This window comes from Trichechus manatus, unplaced genomic scaffold, assembly GCF_000243295.1.
Source record: "Trichechus manatus latirostris isolate Lorelei unplaced genomic scaffold, TriManLat1.0 scaffold00060, whole genome shotgun sequence".
NCBI lineage: Eukaryota > Metazoa > Chordata > Mammalia > Sirenia > Trichechidae > Trichechus > Trichechus manatus.
In genome coordinates, this window is record NW_004443996.1 from 2,661,223 (window position 1) to 2,679,046 (window position 17,824).

General features: G+C 37.5%; 1 protein-coding gene across 2 annotated transcripts in view; it reads left to right on the forward strand.

Moving 5' to 3' along the window:
• Window positions 1-6,874: 6,874 nt before the first annotated feature.
• Window positions 6,875-17,824, forward strand: part of CHM (CHM Rab escort protein) — a 256,180-nt gene continuing 245,230 nt past the window's right edge. For both annotated transcript variants that reach the window (XM_004378872.2, XM_023733595.1), the window contains exon 1: window positions 6,875-7,188. In XM_004378872.2, coding sequence (XP_004378929.1) covers window positions 7,140-7,188 — 49 coding nt within the window. In that variant the 5' untranslated portion in view covers window positions 6,875-7,139. The remainder of the gene's footprint in view (window positions 7,189-17,824) is intronic.

Here is a 17,824-nt window from a genome sequence, read left to right on the forward strand (position 1 = left end):
TAATTTATTTTATTTTTGTTGTTGTTGAGAATATACACAGTGAATACATATACCAATTCAAGTTTCCATATGTACAATTCAGTGATATTGATTACATTCTTTGATTTGTGCTACCATTCTCACTCTCCTTTTCTGAGTTGTTCCTCCCCCATTAACATACACTCAATGCCCTTTAAGTTTCCTATCTAATCTTTCGAGTTGCTGTTGTCTATTTGAACCCATATAGATAGATTGTAAAAGAGCATAACGCTCAAGGCAGACATTCTTTACTAGTTAAGCTAAATTATTGTTTGGTTTTTAAGAAGACTTCTGGGGATATTTTTGGTTTAAGGTTTAAAGATTATCTTAGGGCAATAGTTTCGGGGCTTCATCCAGTCACCATGGCTCCAGAATATATGGACTCTATGAGAATTTTAAATTCTGTTCTACACTTCCTCCTTTTGATCAGGGTTCTTCTATAGAAAATTTGATCAAAATGTTCAGTAGTGACAGCCTAGCATCAGCCAGTTCTTTTGGTCTCCTGGCAAAGGAGGCAGTTATTCATGGAGGCAGTTAGCCACATATTCCATTTCCTCCTCCTATTCCTGACTCTTCTTCTTCCTCTGTTGTTCCAGGTGAATAAAGACCAATTGTTGAGGCTTGGCTGGCCACTTACAAGCTTTAAGACCCCAGATACTACACAACAATCTAGGAAGTAGAAAGGAAGCACTAAACACGTTATTAGACCAATTAACTAGGATGTCCCATGAAACCATGACCTTAAACCTGCAAACCAAGGAACCAAATCCCATGAGGTGTTTGTTGTACATAAGCAGCCTCAGCAGCTACTCTTTTTGTTTGTCGTTGTTGTAAATGTCTATTATGCAATTTTTGCTGATTCAACTTTTTACAGGTATACAACTTATTGACAGTACTTACAATAATTGGCTGTGCAACCCTATCCTTAACCCTTTCATGACCCATGGGACATACAGTATCCCAACCACTTTTTATGCCTCTGGAGTTCTTTGGGAAGGAGGTAGCCTTATTTTAATGCATTTAACCTTAAGGTAGGAGCCTTTTGAAATGTGTGAAATTCAAGAACCCTGAGTTGGGGCCGCATTTTTCTGTAGACTGAGCATTGTCTTAGGTGATGTCTCCTAGATATGTGAATTTTATAAACTTTTAACATGTTTGTCTTTATTTCGGTGACATAAGCCTCCTCAGTATGTTTCCCAGTTACTATGTTCTTGTGAGAATGTACTTATTGTGAGAATAAGCCATTCCCAGTCTTCATTCCATCATAGTGGCCATTTTCTCCTTGACGCCATTCATTGTTTTTGGATGTTACTGGATCCCTGCTTTTCGTGACTTTGCAATAAGGAATAATGCATTGCAGTGGTACTTTTCAAGAGACTGGAACGCCTATAAGTTATTTTTACCCCAAATTCTATCTTAGGGTCTGTCTTAGTTATCTAGTGCTGTTATAACAGAAATACCACGAATGGATGGCTTTAACAAAGAGAGATTTATTCTTCATAGTCTAGGAGGTTAGAAGTCCAAATTCAGGGTGCCAGCTACAGGGGAAGGCTTTCTCTCTCTGTTGGCTCTGGGGGAGGGTCCTTGTCATCAATCTTCCCCTGATCTAGGAGCTTCTCAGCAGTGCAGGGACCCAGTGGACATGCTCTGCTCCTGGTACTACTTTCTTGGTGGTATGTGGTCTCCATGTCTCTGCTCGCTTCTTTCTTTTATATCTCAAAAGAGATTGATTTAAGACACAATCTAATCTTGTAGATTGAGTCCTGCCTCGTTAACATAACTGCCACTAATCCTGCCTCATTAACACCGTAGAGGTAGGATTTACAACACACAGGAAAATCACATCAGATGACAAGATGGTGGACAATCACACAATACTGGGAATCAAGGCCTAGCCAAGTTGACACACATTTTGGGGGGACAGAATTCAATTCATAACAGGGCTCAATCATTGCTGCCACTTGTAGCAGGTGGAATGCACAACTGTGAGCAGTTCTGCAGTATTCCAGGGCAACTGTTTCTGCTTCTCAGCTGTTAGTACTTCTTTTATTATAATACAGAGTACATAGTAGAGGTAATTTTCCTGAGATTCAAATTCCTTTAGTTTTATTTATTTGGCCTGTAAGTACTGCTTTGCAGTAATGAAGAATGCATTGTGGTGGTAATTTTCCTGAGATAAAAAATCCATTGGCTTTATTTATTTGGGCTGTAAGTACTGCTTTTGCAGTAAAGAAAAATAATAAAAAGGATAAGAAGGAGACTAGAATAAAATGTACGTGCAGTCATTGCCAGGTGCCTTCATGTTTAACTCATGTTTTGCAAAATTTCAAGAAATAAAATTAAAAAAAAGATTTTATCATTGACTCATATTGGCAGGATTTACAATGTCCAGGGTCCACTGGAGCTTATGTTATACCAGATAATGGGTATCAAAATCCATAAATCGTAACAAAAATTCTGAATTGGTCCTTTAATCAGCATGCCTTCCAGTAGTGAAAACACATAGTAGCAACAAAAAATTCAAAGGAGAAAATAACTGTGTCTTGATAATCAATACAATTTTTCCATCACCGTAAACTGAAATTCAGTACTCCATAAGCAATAACTCCCCCTTATTTCCACTCCCCCCTGCCACTGGTAACCACTAATAAACTTTGGCCTCTATACATTTGCCTTTTCTTGCCTTTTTATATAAGTGAGTTCGTACAATATTTGTCCTTTTGTGATTGACTTATTTCACTCAGTTTAATACCTTCAAGCTTCATCAATATTGTAGCATATAGTATTTTTTGAGATAAATCTGGCAAGAATTGTTGATGAATTGGTTTAAGGATGAAAGAGAGTGATGTGTCAAGGATGACTGTTAGGCTTTCAACTTGAGTAACTGGGTAGAAGGTAATACCATTTCTAAGATATGGAACACTGGATGAAGAGAAGGTTTGGAATGTTAAGGGGTTGGAATGTTAAGAGTTCAGTACTGGACATGTTCAGAAGAGATGTTGAGTTTAAGGGGTTGGATATGTGTATCTGGAGCTCAAAGGAAAGGCCAGGTACACAGACCATTAAATTACAGGTCCCACAGTTGAGTAAACTTCTGAATACAATGTAGATGTTCCAGGAATCATGGTTTCTCAACTCAGGGAACCATTAAATACGTAATTAGTGCCACAGTGATTTAACAGAGTAGTTAATTATTAGGTATCCATCATCTCACTGTACTGTGACTTATCGAAATAAAACTTTTAAGCTCTCAAACGATTTCCTTAGAATAATATAATAGACAGCATTTCAGCTGCTTTGCTTTCTGCTCTTTTAAAGACATTATCACCTCCTTTGTGTATCTATACTTTGCATAATATCTACAATAACATATGCATTTGAAAGAAAAGGTATTTTGAACATTTTCTCCATGCAGAGGCTTTAAATTTTTTTTATGTGATGATCTTTTCAATGCCCAGAGAATGTGTGGGTCATATAATAACTTTAGAAGAAGGAAGGCTAAATAGAAGCTGGTAATTTTCTCTCTCTGAGGGACATGCTGTTTATCCCCAGAAAAAAAAGAGAGGTTTCAAATTGGGGCCTGGCAGATTGGAAAATTAACACTAAAGAAATTATTTGTTTATTTTGTTTTACCTCACTAAATGTAAGCTTCATGAAGACAGGAGATTTTGTCTGCTTTGTTCACTGCTGTTAACCCCAGCATCTAAAGAGTGTCTTGCATGCAGTAGGTGCTAAATGAATAGTTGAGGAATAAATGGATAAATTAATGAGTTGTGTCTTCACAATGTAATTGTGTTTTTTAGAACATTACTGCATTCCTAGAAAGTTAGAAATACACACACATATGTATACATGTATGATCTCCAAAGTAAAATAGAACTATTATTTACCATTATTACTATTTTTAACCACCCATGCTATGGATTCTCACTTTTAGAGGAAATTGCAGAAAGTTTCCCGTGTTTACTCTGGGAAATCTATTAATTTCCATTTCCTCTGTTGGTATTAAAAGTCTCACATATAAGATCTGTTTCATTTCTGAGAATACTCAAAACTTTCTTTTCATACCAAGATGAATGGCAGAGTGATTTACCGAACAATACTCTACACTTCACTTCTCAGAGGAATCTCTCTTACATGATATATTCATCAGAGGACCATATCACAAAAGAATTGTTCAATACAACAAGACAACCAAGAAAATAAATTAATGAAACATGTACTACATATCGCCAATGATTGGGGCAAAATGCAACAGAAATATAGGCAAAAAACCAGCAGAATACATTTTTAAAGAGTTTTCATGTTCTAGCAAAATTAACAAACATGTATTTAGCATCTACAACATGCAAGACACATGATCGTGATGGGCAGATACAAAGGTGAAGATGGCTCAGTCCCTGTTCTCATAGGCCTTTACCATCTATTAGGGGAGTCAGAACTAAGTTCAGTTCAGCAAACATTTATTGAATTCCTAGTATGCACTAGGCTTAGGTTAGATGCAGGGAGTAATGAGATAAATAAGACACAGTCCCTGTCATACCAAAAAAAAAAAAAAAAAAAAAACCCAAACTCATTACCTTCAAGTTGATTCTGACTCATGGCGACCCCCATGAGTTATAGAATAGAACGGCTCCATAGGATTTTCTTAGCTGTAATCTTTATGGAAAGGAGCCCTAGTGACGCGGTGGTTAAAGCACTGGGTTGCCAAACCAAAGTTTGTCGGTTTAAATCCACCAGCTGCTATATAGGAGAAAGATGTGGCAATCTGCTCCTGTAAATATTACAGCCTCAGAAACGTTATGGGGCAGTTTTACTCTGTCCTGTAGTGTCTCTGTGAATCAGAATTGCCTCAATGGCAACGGGGTTTTTTCTTTTTTATTTTTTTTTGGTTTTTAATCTTTATGGAAGCAGATCGCCAGCCTTTCTTCCACTGTGCGGCTGGTGGGTTCTAACTGCCATCCTTTAGGTTAGCAGCCAATAGCAAACTGCTTGAGCCACCCAGGGACCGCCCTGTCATACGGGAGCTTATAATTTAGTGTGCTGTATATCTGGGTGTGTATTTTTGTGTGTATGCATGGGGATATGTGTACTATGTAGGGATTGACATAAATTTCAATAATTTCTGTGAATATGGCAGGTGATGACACAGTGGTAGCACTATGTAGGGAAACTTAGCTCAACATGGGGAGGAGGTGAAAGGAAGAGGAAGTGGAAGCTGAGCTGATTCTTGGGGATAAATGCTAGCCAGAGACTGGGAAGATCATTCTGTTGAAGGTACTGTGTGAGGTGGTTCACGAAGATGGAAAAGATGACAGTATGTCTGAGACAACTAAGAGGACAGGTGGTGTAAGGGAAGGACAGGTTCACCACTGCACCCTCTCTTTGAATTATTTTGTAAAATAGCTACACAAGTAATTTCTGGGATCAAAAATATTCCCTCACTCCCCTGTACAAGACTCACTTTTTTGCTTTGGATTGTCAAACAGCAAAGCATTTTAAAAACTGGGGTTGGGGGAGGGGGTTTGAAAATACTTATGAAAGCTATGTTAGCTGCTTGGCATAGACCACCTATAAAACAAAACAAAACAAAACAAAAACCCCATTGCCACTGAGTTGAATCCAGCTCAGAGTGACCCTATAAGAAAGAGAAGAACCACCCCATATGATTTCCGAGGCTGTAATCTTTATGGAAACCAGCTGCCACATCTTTCTCCCAAAGAGCGGCTGGTGATAGCAGTCCAGTGCTTACCTACTGAACCACCAGGGCTCCTAGACCACTTATAAACAAACAAATAAACAAAAAAAAACTCAAACCCATTGCCATTGAGTCGATTCTGACTCATAACTCTCATCAAATAATTACTTTAATATAAAGGCCATTGTACCTCGATCATTTCTGTGGTAGCGTATTAGGAGAATCATATATGGACTCGTCTTACACATGTAGAAAATCAGATTCAAATTCAACAAATGCTTATCAAACATCTACCATGTTTTAAAATATTTTTACTTTCCCATAAAGCTAGCCTAATTTTGCAAATATGTATTGCCAGGGTGGCTGTTCAGACTAACTAGAATAAATACCACGCGATGAGAGTTTCATTCTGGTGAAACTAAACCAAAACCCTTTACCGTGGAGGGGATTTCAACTCATAGCGACCATATAGGACTGAGTAGAACTGCCCAACAGAGTTTCCAAGGCTGCAATCTTTATGGAAACAGACTGCCACATCTTTCTCCCGAAGAGCAGCTGGTGGGTGGAACCGCAGACCTTCCGGTTAGCAGCCAAGTGCTTTAACCACTGCGCAACCAGGGCTCCCGGTGAAACTAACGCGAGGGATTTATGGGGGGTTGGGGAGGCTTATTAGGGAAGGAGCCCTTGGTGGCACAATGCCTAAGAGCTTCGCTGGGCTGCGAATGGAAAGGAAAGGTTAGCAGCATTGGACCTATCAGTCGCTAAGCGGGAGAAAGATGTGACAGTCGGCTTCCTTAAAGACTGCAGCCTTGGAAACACAGTGGGGCAATTCTACTCTGTCCTATATGGTCACAATGAGTGGGAAAAGACTCCACAGCAATTTTTTTAAAAAATAGGTTTCAATGGGGGAGACATAAGAAACCAAAAAGATTGGTAATAGTAGACTCATGCCAACTAACAACTTTGGTGTGAAAAATTATGCCATGAGGGCCAAAACGAAAGTACAGATACACTGGGGGAAACAGTTTTCCAGGCTGGAATGATAATCTCCTTTGTTCACAGAACAATTCCCTTTCACTTTCACTCTGCCCTCTGGGTCTCCTAACAATTCTTCCTTTATTGGAGTTAAGGGGTACCCAAGTCTTCTCACATTCATCCCAGCCATCGGAATACCAATCTACATCTCTTTCCTACCCCAAACCTCCAGCCTAAATACGCTACTTCGCAAAGCCTGGAAAAGAAATCGAGCTTTCAACTTTCGCGTAAAAACAGCAAATACAACCCTGTAGCCGCCTACCTGGACCCTCACTCAAGAACTACAATACCCAGAATGCACAGTTTTCCCTTCCGCCTTCTACCAAGGGAATGCCTGGCTTGATTTCATTTCCACAAGCAGTAGTCACATGACACGTTGCCTGTAAAGATGGCGAATAATCTCCCTTCGGAGTTTGATGTGATCGTAATAGGGACGGGTATGTGTGGCCCTAGTACTCCCCGGACTAAATGTGGGAAGCCTATCTCGTTCCTATTTTCTCTGTCAGTGACGAGGGTTGGCGAGAAATGCCGGGGGTCGAATTTGGGAGGGCGGACGGGAAGGAAGTGAGGTATTCTGGAGTCAGCGCGGGACTTGGCAGCTCCAGGGAGGGGCTTGGACCCGCGGTGCTTAGTGCCATCTGAGTAGGGGTCGATCTGGTCGATGCCGATTGTTGAGGTTGGTTGCTGCGGGTGATACCTGTAATTTCCTTAAAGAGAGGTGGGTTTGCAGTGTGTTGAGAACGCAGGGTCGGGATTTTATCAATGGAGACGCCTTTGGCATGACATTATGATTCCCTCCTTGTTGAGTTCAAGGTGATATTCCTCATTCATTTTGTCTCGTCATTTCATAGGACTTTTTTCATATCTTTATATGATCATAGGGTGTCGTGCAGTTAAAAATTGCTCGGTTACAGCTTAATAATCAGTTTTGCAAGAAAGATGCTCAGTTATTGCCCAAATGCGTAATTTAATTTACTAGGGCAAAGAAACGGATTTTTTTTTCGTATTGTGTTGAGAAGCCTAGGGAGTTGTATTTTGTTGAGGTAGCCATTATTCCTGCTTTACGGTGCTGAAAGAAAGCATTCTGCTTTCTACCATCCACCACGCATAACCAAATATGCTGAGAGCAAGCTTTTGTGAGTTCCAGTTCAGGTGTATGACCTTATTGTCTCCTTGCTTTTCATTCATTTGTTCTCCATGTTTTGGGTGGAGCCAGAAACCCCCTTGCAATTTCTAGTTGGCAAATTCAACATACAACATGTGGTAGAGGACGTACGGAATCAATTGACATTTTGTTTTTCTGAACTGGTTAAAGGGTGGATTTTAGATGGGGTGAAAGAGGTTGTTGGGTGGGGTTTACTCCTGTGTGCAGAATGTAGTAGGCTGGAGAAGCTCTGGGGTATTGGGCCCTGCCCATTGTGTTAATTAATTCAGTTCGTTGTCTTTTCGAATTGTAGGAGCAGCCATGTTTCCAGGATGGGAGTAAAAATTACAGCTCCTTTTCTTTTGAATGCTTATTATTTGCTAGTAGATGTGCTAAGCACTTTACAAACCTTTTGTAATTCTTACAACAACCTTGTTAGAGTAGGTTTCTACATTTTACAGAAGAGGCAAAGGAGACTTAGAAAGGTTATCATTTGCTCATGATCACACAGCTGGTAAATTTCCAAAGGCCCATCTCATACCAGAAGGAGCATCAGTGGTTCTGACCTTCAGAGTTAACCCAGATTAGTAGAGGTCATTGGAAAAACTTGGTCCTAGAATTTACTTGGCTATTACCTTGCTGTGTGACTTTGGGGAGGGCCAAGCACTTTAATCTCTCTTAGCCTCATTTTCCATATTTGTGAGGATAGGGAGGGTGAACTAGTGGCTTTTAATGTGTTGTCTAACCAAAAAACCTTTTATACTTCTTGTACCTAGGTAATTGTTCTCAGAACAACAGGGTTATTTCCAACTTGAAAACAATGGCAAGTGCAGATAACCTGACTGTGAGCAGATGTTGGATGAGAGCTGGAAGGAGCCAATCGAATATTCATTTATTCCCTCCATTCTATCCTAAAACTGAGAAAAACATCCGTTTTAGAATAGTTGTTACACCACACTTGCCTTTATTTTTAGTTGTCTAGGAATCTATCCATTTTGGTCTTTTCTTTCTTTCCTGTCTTTTTAATGACCTTTTGCTTTCTTCATGTATGATGTCATCCTACAAGTAGTCTGGTCTTCGGTCATTAGTGTCCAGTGCGTCAAATCTTTTCTTGAGATGATCTCTAAATTCAGATGGGATATACTCAAGGTCGTGTTTTGGCTCTCATGGACTTGCTCTAATTTTCTTCAGCTTCAACTTGAACTTGCACATGAGCAAATGATGATCTGTTCTGCAGTCGGCCCCTGGCCTTGTTCTGACTGATAATATTGAGCTTCTCCAAAGTCTCTTTCCACAGATATAGTTGATTTGATTCCTGTGTATTCCATCCGGCGAGGTCCACGTGTATAGTCACCGTTTATGTTGTTGAAAAAAGGTATTTGCAATGAAGAAGTCATCCGTCTTGCAAATTCACTACACTAAATAGTCCTGCCTGTTATGGATTGAATTGTTCCCCCTAAAAATATGTGTTGTACATCATAACCTCTATGCCTGTGGTTAGTCTGGTTAGAATTTTGCAAGACTAACCACAGGCATAGAGGTTATGATGTACAGCACATATTTTTGGGGGACACTATTCAATCCATAACAGCCTGGGACTATTTAAGGTAGTGAGAACCACTCATTTCTCAGGATATTCAAAACACGTTTATTGAGAACATAGTCCCTGCCCTTGTGAAGGTTACTGTATTGTCATTATTCTGAAATTGTTTGGACTTGACAGTCAGACCCCCCAAAGTGGTTCTTAAGCCTATGTGAGCTTTTCATTGTATCTTTCTTGCTTTCTGCAGGCCATTTAGAGATCTAGTCTGCATCCTTTTCCTTTTTAAAGCACACCACTCACTTTATCTTTGGAGTTCTTCCCCTAAGATGGGCTGTGGAGGAGGCTAACTTAATTTTTTTCTTGCAGAGGATAAACACATAGATCCTTGTTGATTTAAGAGTTTTATTACTAAAGATTATAAGGTCGCTATGAGTTAAAATCGACTCGATGGCATACAGCAACAACAACATTACTAAAGATGTGGGTAAAGAGATGGGATAACAAAAAATAACAAACACGGGTAAGTTTACAAGGGGTACTGCCCCTAAATCTTGACTACCTTGCTAGGTGGTGCTCAGTATAGTATAATAATAGATGTAGCAGCATGGTGTAATAGTAATTGCTTGAACTTCCAACTGTGTAACCTTGGGAAAATTGCATAACCTCTTGGGATTTCAGCTCATATATATATATATATATATAAAAGTGAGAGATTTGAATTAGGGGATTTCTAAGGTAGGGTTCTACCAGCTCTGAACTTTACCATTGTGTGTACATAATTATGACCCTGTGTCATTGAGAAAAAGCTGAATTTTTTTTAATTGTGCTTTAGATGAAGGTTTACAGAGCAAATTAGTTTCTCATTAAACAATTAATACACATATTATTTTGTGACATTGGTTGCCAACCCCACGATGTGTCAACACTCTCCCCTTTTCGACCTTGGATTCCCCATTATCAGCTTTCCTGTCCCCTCCTGACTTCTCGTCCTTGGCCCTGGGTTCGTGTGCCCATTTAGTCTCGTTTTGTTTTATGGGCCTGTCTAATCTTTGGCTGAAGGGTGAATCTCAGGAGTGACTTTAGTACTGAGTTAAAAGGGTGTTTGAGAGCCATACTCTCAGGGTTTCTCTCTGTCAGACCAGTAAGTCTGGTCTTTTTTTGTGAGTTAGAATTTTGTTCTACATTTTTCTCCAGCTCTGTCTGGGTCCCTCTATTGTGATCCATCAGAGCAGTCAGTGGTAGTAGCCGGGCACCATTTAGTTGTGGAAAAGGCTGAATTCTGTTCCGTATAGTCTTTTTAAGAAGTCAAGTCAGTGTTCAATATATTTGAGAAAAATTTCTATGAAAATGGCTGCTTAAAAACCATTTTTTTGAAAATGATAAGCTTCATTTATCAGGAAAGGTCACATAGGTCACATAGCTCCATTCCCTGATGTTGGTGGAGAATTGAAACATTGAGGTAGTTAACCTTGCTCAGCAGCTCATTGACTATAGTGTTTATTATGATGGTGGTGGAGTAGCCTCACTGCTATAAACCTTGGTAGATATTTACCAAATACTCATTTGTATCAGACACTAGGCCAAGTGATTTCCCATATGTTCGTCTTATTTAGTCATCTTTCAGGATACTTGTAAGTGGTTCAAACAAGATGTGCATATTTCCTCTGCCTGTATTTCCACATATCCATGCCCCTATGGTCTAGAAGGAGCCCTAGTGGTGCAGTGGTTAAGAGCTTGACTGCTAACCAAAAGGTCAGCAGTTCAAATCTACCAGCCACTACTTGGAAACCCTATGAGGCAGTTCTACCCTGTCCTATAGGGTCACTGAGTCAGAATCGACTCAACGGCAGCGTGTTTTTTTTTTGGTTATTGCCTGACTACTTCCCAGAGAAGGCTCAGGATTGCCATGGAGCGTAGTGGAAAGGGGTGTGAAATTCATTTTCTTCCTTTTCTCATTGGCTGCTTGGTGGGAAAGACCTTTGTGTGTCTATTACCACTAATTCTACCGGGTTTCTCATCTGGTGGTTTACAGTTTTCTTCTGTTTTACTCCCCAGCTTGCATTATTGATCATTTGTTTTGCCTGCAGGTTTTGAACAGATTCACCATTTGTCTTATTTGGGGCATAGTTGAAATTCTTCCGTGTCAGTGTAGGAAATGGTGAAGGAGCTAAAGAAGCATACACACACTTTGCTGTTCTGAAAAATTGTTTGCAATTCTTCAGGCATTTATTGATGGAAAAGTACGTCTTTTCTACTCTCATTGCCTAGAAAAGCAAAGATAGTTATGCAGCTCTGGAGAAGACTCCTAGAGATGCTCACCCTTCCCTGTAAATCATAAGTTTGCGTCATTCCCTCAGAGAGACCCACATCTATTCCCAGAGTTCCCTCTGCAGCATCATTTTGATCTCCCACACCTTGTGTCATTTTCTCATATTCTCCAGTGTTCTCATGATGTTTTGGATAACCCAGGCTATAGCAGTTAAAATACAATACGGCTGCTAACCATCACATTCTCGTGTTTAACCTAAAATCCCAATGCACAGAAACAATTGTAATTCCATATAATTGACCTGCTACTTATGCTTAATCATCTGCTCTTCAGTTTCAGTGCAAAGTCTTTTAACTGAAAAGTTAGGCTGTGCCTGCCATGTATATAAATGAATTTAAAAGTAAAATAGACTAATAATCAGTTAGTGCCTAGTTTGAAATATATAGAACAGAAAAATTGGAAACATTTTGTGGAATTATTTTGTTATGGCCAACAAAATAGGGATACTTTGAAAGGCTGGTTTATTGGTTTTTTGCTTTTCTAATAATTTCATTAAAGGGCAATGTAAAAGAATAATCACAGATACTGATTTCTCAAAGCATGGTTATGAGAACTATCATGTTATCATATTGAGGCTTTTTTTTTTTTTTTTTAAGAAACAGTTCGCAAATATACTGGAGAACAGAACAGAGGCAGCTTGGCCAGTGTGGTGCTCAGCATAAGTGTTTCATCTCAGATTTTACAAAGAGCTTAAGTTGGTAATGTTGTATTACTTGACTTACTTGCTTTGTTTTTCCTCATTTTTTAAAATTGTACTTTAGATTAAAGTTTACAGAACAAATAGTTTCTCATTAAACAGTTAGTACACATATTGTTTTATGACATTGGTTACAACCCCATGACATGTCAACACTCTCCCTTCTCGACCTTGGGTTCCCTATTACCAGCTTTCCTGCCCCCTCCTGCCTTCTAGTCCTTGTTCCTGGACTGTTGTGCCCCATTAGTCTCATTTTGTTTTATGGGCCTGTCTAATCTTTGGCTGAACGGTGAACCTAGGGAGTGACTTCATTACTGAGCTGAAAGGGTGTCCGGGGGCCATACTCTTGGGGTTTCTGCAGTCTCTGTCAGGCCAGTAAGTCTGGTCTTTTTTTGTGAGTTAGAGTTTTGTTCTACATTTTTCTCCAGCTCTGTCCGGGACCCTCTGTTGTGTTCCCTGTCAGAGCATTGACTTATTTGCTTTTCATCACATTTAGAAAAGTATGAACATCTCACTAACACTTTTGTGCATGTAGCGCTCTTTGTGTATATAGAAATATGTATACTTTTGATTATTTATAAAAAATTGTCTTATTATAGACGCTGTTTTGAAACCTGCTGTTGTTACTTCACAATATGTCATGAACACCATTCCACGTCAACCAAATATTCTTCCTCAGTGTCTTTCTTTTAAGCTTTTTATTTTGAGACAATTGTAGATTCACATGCAGTTTAAGAAATAAATACAGGAAGATGCTGTATACCCTTCACCCAGTTTCCTCCAATGATAACATCTTGCATAATTATAGCACAATATCACAATCAGGAAACTGACCTTATCCACCAGTCTTATTCAGATTTCAGCAATTTTATATGCACTTGTGTGTGTGTATGTTTTATGTGTGTGTATTATTTAGTTCTGTGTAATATTGTCATATGCACAACCACCCCAGTCAAGATACAGAACAGTTCCATCATGAGAATTTCTACCTTTTTGTAGCCACAGACCCCTACTTCCTTCCCTCTCCCTAAACCTTGACAACCACTAATCTGTGCTCCATCTCTATAAGTTTTCATTTCAGGAATGTTATATAAAATGTCATTTATTTAAACAGTTGACTTTTTGGTGACACTTTAGGTTGTTTTCAGTTTTATATACTTAATGCTGTGATGAACACTTTATACCTAAATTTTTTGTACACATTTAATTATTTCCTTAGGATAAATACCTAGAACTGTAGTTGTTGGCTTACAGTTTTGGGGGTAGTTCAGTAAGGTTTCTGGTTTGTATTGATGAATTGCCTTATAGAAAGTTCACCAATCTATAATCTTACCAGCAGAGTATCAGAAGGCTTATTTCACCATACTCTTCCAGCACTGGAAACCCTGGTGGCATAGTGGTTAAGAACTACGGCTGCTAACCAAAAAGTCGGCAGTTCAAATCCACCAGCCAGCCGCTCCTTGGAAACCCTGTGGGGCAGTTCTACTCTGTGCTATAGGGTCACTATGAGTCGGAATTGACTCCATGGCAACAGGTTTGGTTTCTTTTTTTTTTTTCTTCCAACATTGGCTATGAATGTCTTATATTTAATTACTGTCAACTTGATAGGCAAATAATGCTATTTCCTTGTTTGAGGTATTTTCAGATCATAAGTGAGGCTGAATATTTAATGTATATATAAATAGGCCACTTAATTTTCATTTGTAAATTGATGTTATATATTTTTCTATTGGATCATTTATATTTTTTTCTTATCAATGTGTAATAATTCTTATATAATAAAGACCTTAATTTTTTGTTGTATGTATTATAACTATTTTTCTAAGTTTGCCTTCTATTTTTTATGGTGGTTTTTGGTGTGTGAAAATTTATAAATTTTATGTTGTCAAATCTATCAAACTTTTTTTTTCTTTTAGTTTTCTGCCTTTGAAGATATGCATAGAAAGCCCTCTCCCCCCAAGATTTAGTAAATAGTAACTCTTATTTGCTTTTAGAACTTTCCATATTTCATATTTTACATTTAATTTTTAATTCATCTGAAATTTATTTTGTTGTAGAGTATGAGATTATTTTTTCCTATATCATTAGACAGTTATTCCAGCACCATTGACCTAATAAGCTATTCTTACTTCACTGAATTGAAATGCCTCTTTTATGTTTTTACTATAAGATCTGTTTTTGGATTTTTCTCTTCTGTCATTAATCTGAGTGTCTCTTTCATTGTAGTCTGTTTTGAAGTGGGAACTATAAAGTAGAAATAGACTGGGTCGTCTGATCTGTAGAGAAATGGTAATTTTTCTTTTTTTAAACTGTAGAAATCGCAAAAACAAAAGGTAGCATTTGAATTATACAAAATTATATAGCATTTACTCTGAAAAATAGCAAACTAAGAGAAAAATGGAAATAGAGTATAAGTATTTGCAACTCATAACAAAGGACTAATTACATAAAAAGAGTTCCCGTCAAATTTATATGAAAAACATCCAGGCCTCTAGAGATAAATGGGTCAAGAATGTAAATAGGCACTTCATAAAAGAAAATACAAATATTCAACAAACTGTTGGGAAAATATTTTTTCTCATTACTGGTCAAATGAAGAATAACTTCAAACTTAAAAAAATTAAATTAAGAGTAATAACTAATTGCTGAGGAAGTTGTATTCAACTGGTATGTTGATGATACTATAAAATGGTATAACATTTTGGTAAAGTGGTATTACAGTTTGTACTAAGAGTTGTAAATATGTTCATTCCCTTAGACACAGTGACACCAGGTCTTGGAATCTGTTCTAAGGAAATCATTCAAGTCATTCAAATCATTCCAATCATTCAAGTGAGGTAACAACCTATAAGATTGATGACATCCATTTTAAAGCTATTCATAGTAAAATTAGAAAATAATGTAAATGTTGTATATTAAAGAGACCAGATATCTTAAAGGAGACAGGCTGACTAGAGGAATAGGCAGTCTTACAATGTGGCCCAGGATCTGGCCCACAGCTTTCTTTTTCTGTTATAAAATATCATATATACAAATGAAATCTATGTATTTCAAAGAACAATAATAAAATGAATGCTCATGTTTGTATGACTCAGCTTAAGAAAATTAACATTACCAGTGCCTTAGAAACTCTCTGTGTACCCATCATCGTTGTACTCCCTCTTCCTTTCCCATAGACGTAACCATTATGGTGAATTGTATTAATTGTTCCCTTGCATTTTTTAAATTGGTTTTACCAGTTGTCTATGTATTCCTAAATAATATATTATTGGTTTTACTTATTTTTGACCTTGTCTTACTTTTGGAATTCTACTATATGTATTCTTTCTGAAACTTGCTTTCATTGATCAATGTTTTGATAGTGAGATTTATCCATATAGATGCATATAGCTCTAGCCCCCTCCTCCAACTTCTGGTATATAGTATTCTGGGTTTGCAAATCTTCAGTTTCACTAGGTTATGCCCATTTTCCAAAGGATTCTATTTATTTGCCCCTTGGTTCTCAGCTTTTCAACTCCCCACCCCCCTCAGTGAAATTTTATAATGTCATAAATACATTCACATCAAAATAAGATCATATTGTACATACTGTTTTGCAACTTTTTTTTGTCAGTAATCCTCACCTTTCCATCTATTTCAGTAGATTTTTATCTCATATAGTACACAGGCCATATTTAAATTTCTCCAGTCCCCCTCCCTCCAAATTTTTTTATAGCTGATTTGTACAAACTTGCGTCCAATTCAGTATCATGCATTGCTTCTGCTTGTTATGTCCTGTAAGTCTCTTTTATTTTAGCATAGTTTGTTGTTGTTGCTGTTGCTGATTTTAATTGATACTTATATGTTGAAGAGACTGGGCCAGTGAGCCTACAGAATGTTTTGCCTTTTGAATTTGACTGCTTTTGTTGTTGTGGTATATTACCTTGTTCCTCTACCCTGTGGTTTTCCTATAAACTGAAAGTTGTATCTAAAGGCTTTGATGGATTTAAGTTTAACATTTTTCGCTAGAATGCATCTTAGTTATGTATTCTTGTGTTGGACCATGCTAGAAGACACATGATATCTGGTTGGTCCACCATGAGTGTTGCTTAAGTTGATCCTGGATTGGGATGATGACAGTCTGATGCCTCCATTTTATGGGTATATTTTTTCCCCTTGTGTATAGAGAGTAATCTGTATACTGTTAATTTGACATTGTAGAAATGTTTAGTTTGATGCTAGCCATTACCGTAATTGTTTTAACGTCAGTTGGTAATCCTTGCATAAATATTTTCACTAGGAATTGCAAATTGTGTTTTTTTTCAATTCTTTGTATTTAATAGCTCCCACTGAATGCCAATTTCTTAATTTACCAAAGGTAACATACCTTTCTAGCATTATTGGTGTCTACCAATTAGAGTACCCACTTCTTAGAATCAAGGCATTTGGGAAACAGAATTAATTGTACAGTTGCTTGGTGGGGATGGAAAAGAGATTTAGATATCCTGAAGTAATATAGTACGTTAGAGCACAGACTCTGGAACCAGTCTGTCTGGGTTCCAGTCTTAACTTTGCCATTTACTGGGTATGTGATGTGGGGCAAATTCCTTATGTCTCTGTGTTTCAGTTTCCTCATCCTCTACAGCCATATGTATACATGTGGACAAAGACTGGAAAGTAATGGAAAAATGAAAAATTGTTTTGTTAGGGGTTGGATATGGGTGATTCACAGATTTTCTTTAGGATTACATCATGTTTATATTGTAGGAGAGAAAATGAAAAAGAAAAATAACTCATGTTATGTTTTAGGTATTTTTAATATGCATTTTAAAGTACAAACACACCAAAAAGTGACTCATGAGCTTTTTACATTAATTTTGATTTATCCTTCTTGAAATAGTGTTTAAGAAATCCTTAATGTAATGAAATTGTAGTTTTCATTACACAGATTTTTTTTCCTTAAACTTTTTTATTTTAATAAACCCAATGTAATTAACTGTTCAACTTTTTAATATGCAGGATGAAATAATTATCCTCACTGTTTTCTCAATGATATTTAGCCAATTTTCTCTTAAATACATAATGAGACTAATTTTAAAGCTTAATTTGTAGTGTTAGTACTTTAAGGAATGTTATATAGTTAAAAAAAACATATTACTAGGTCCTTTGAAATTTAGTTTATAAGGTTCATGTTTTTTTCTCTACTTTTTAAAAATGGATTTAATGATAGGATTTTATGAAAGGGGGATCATTTTATATTTGGGGAAAAAGTTACTTTTTGTGTAACTTTTATAAGATTCTTGGAATGAGCATTCAGCCTCTTTTATCATCTATTATTGTGTCCTAGTATTATAAGTATTAATAATATACTGAACCTCATG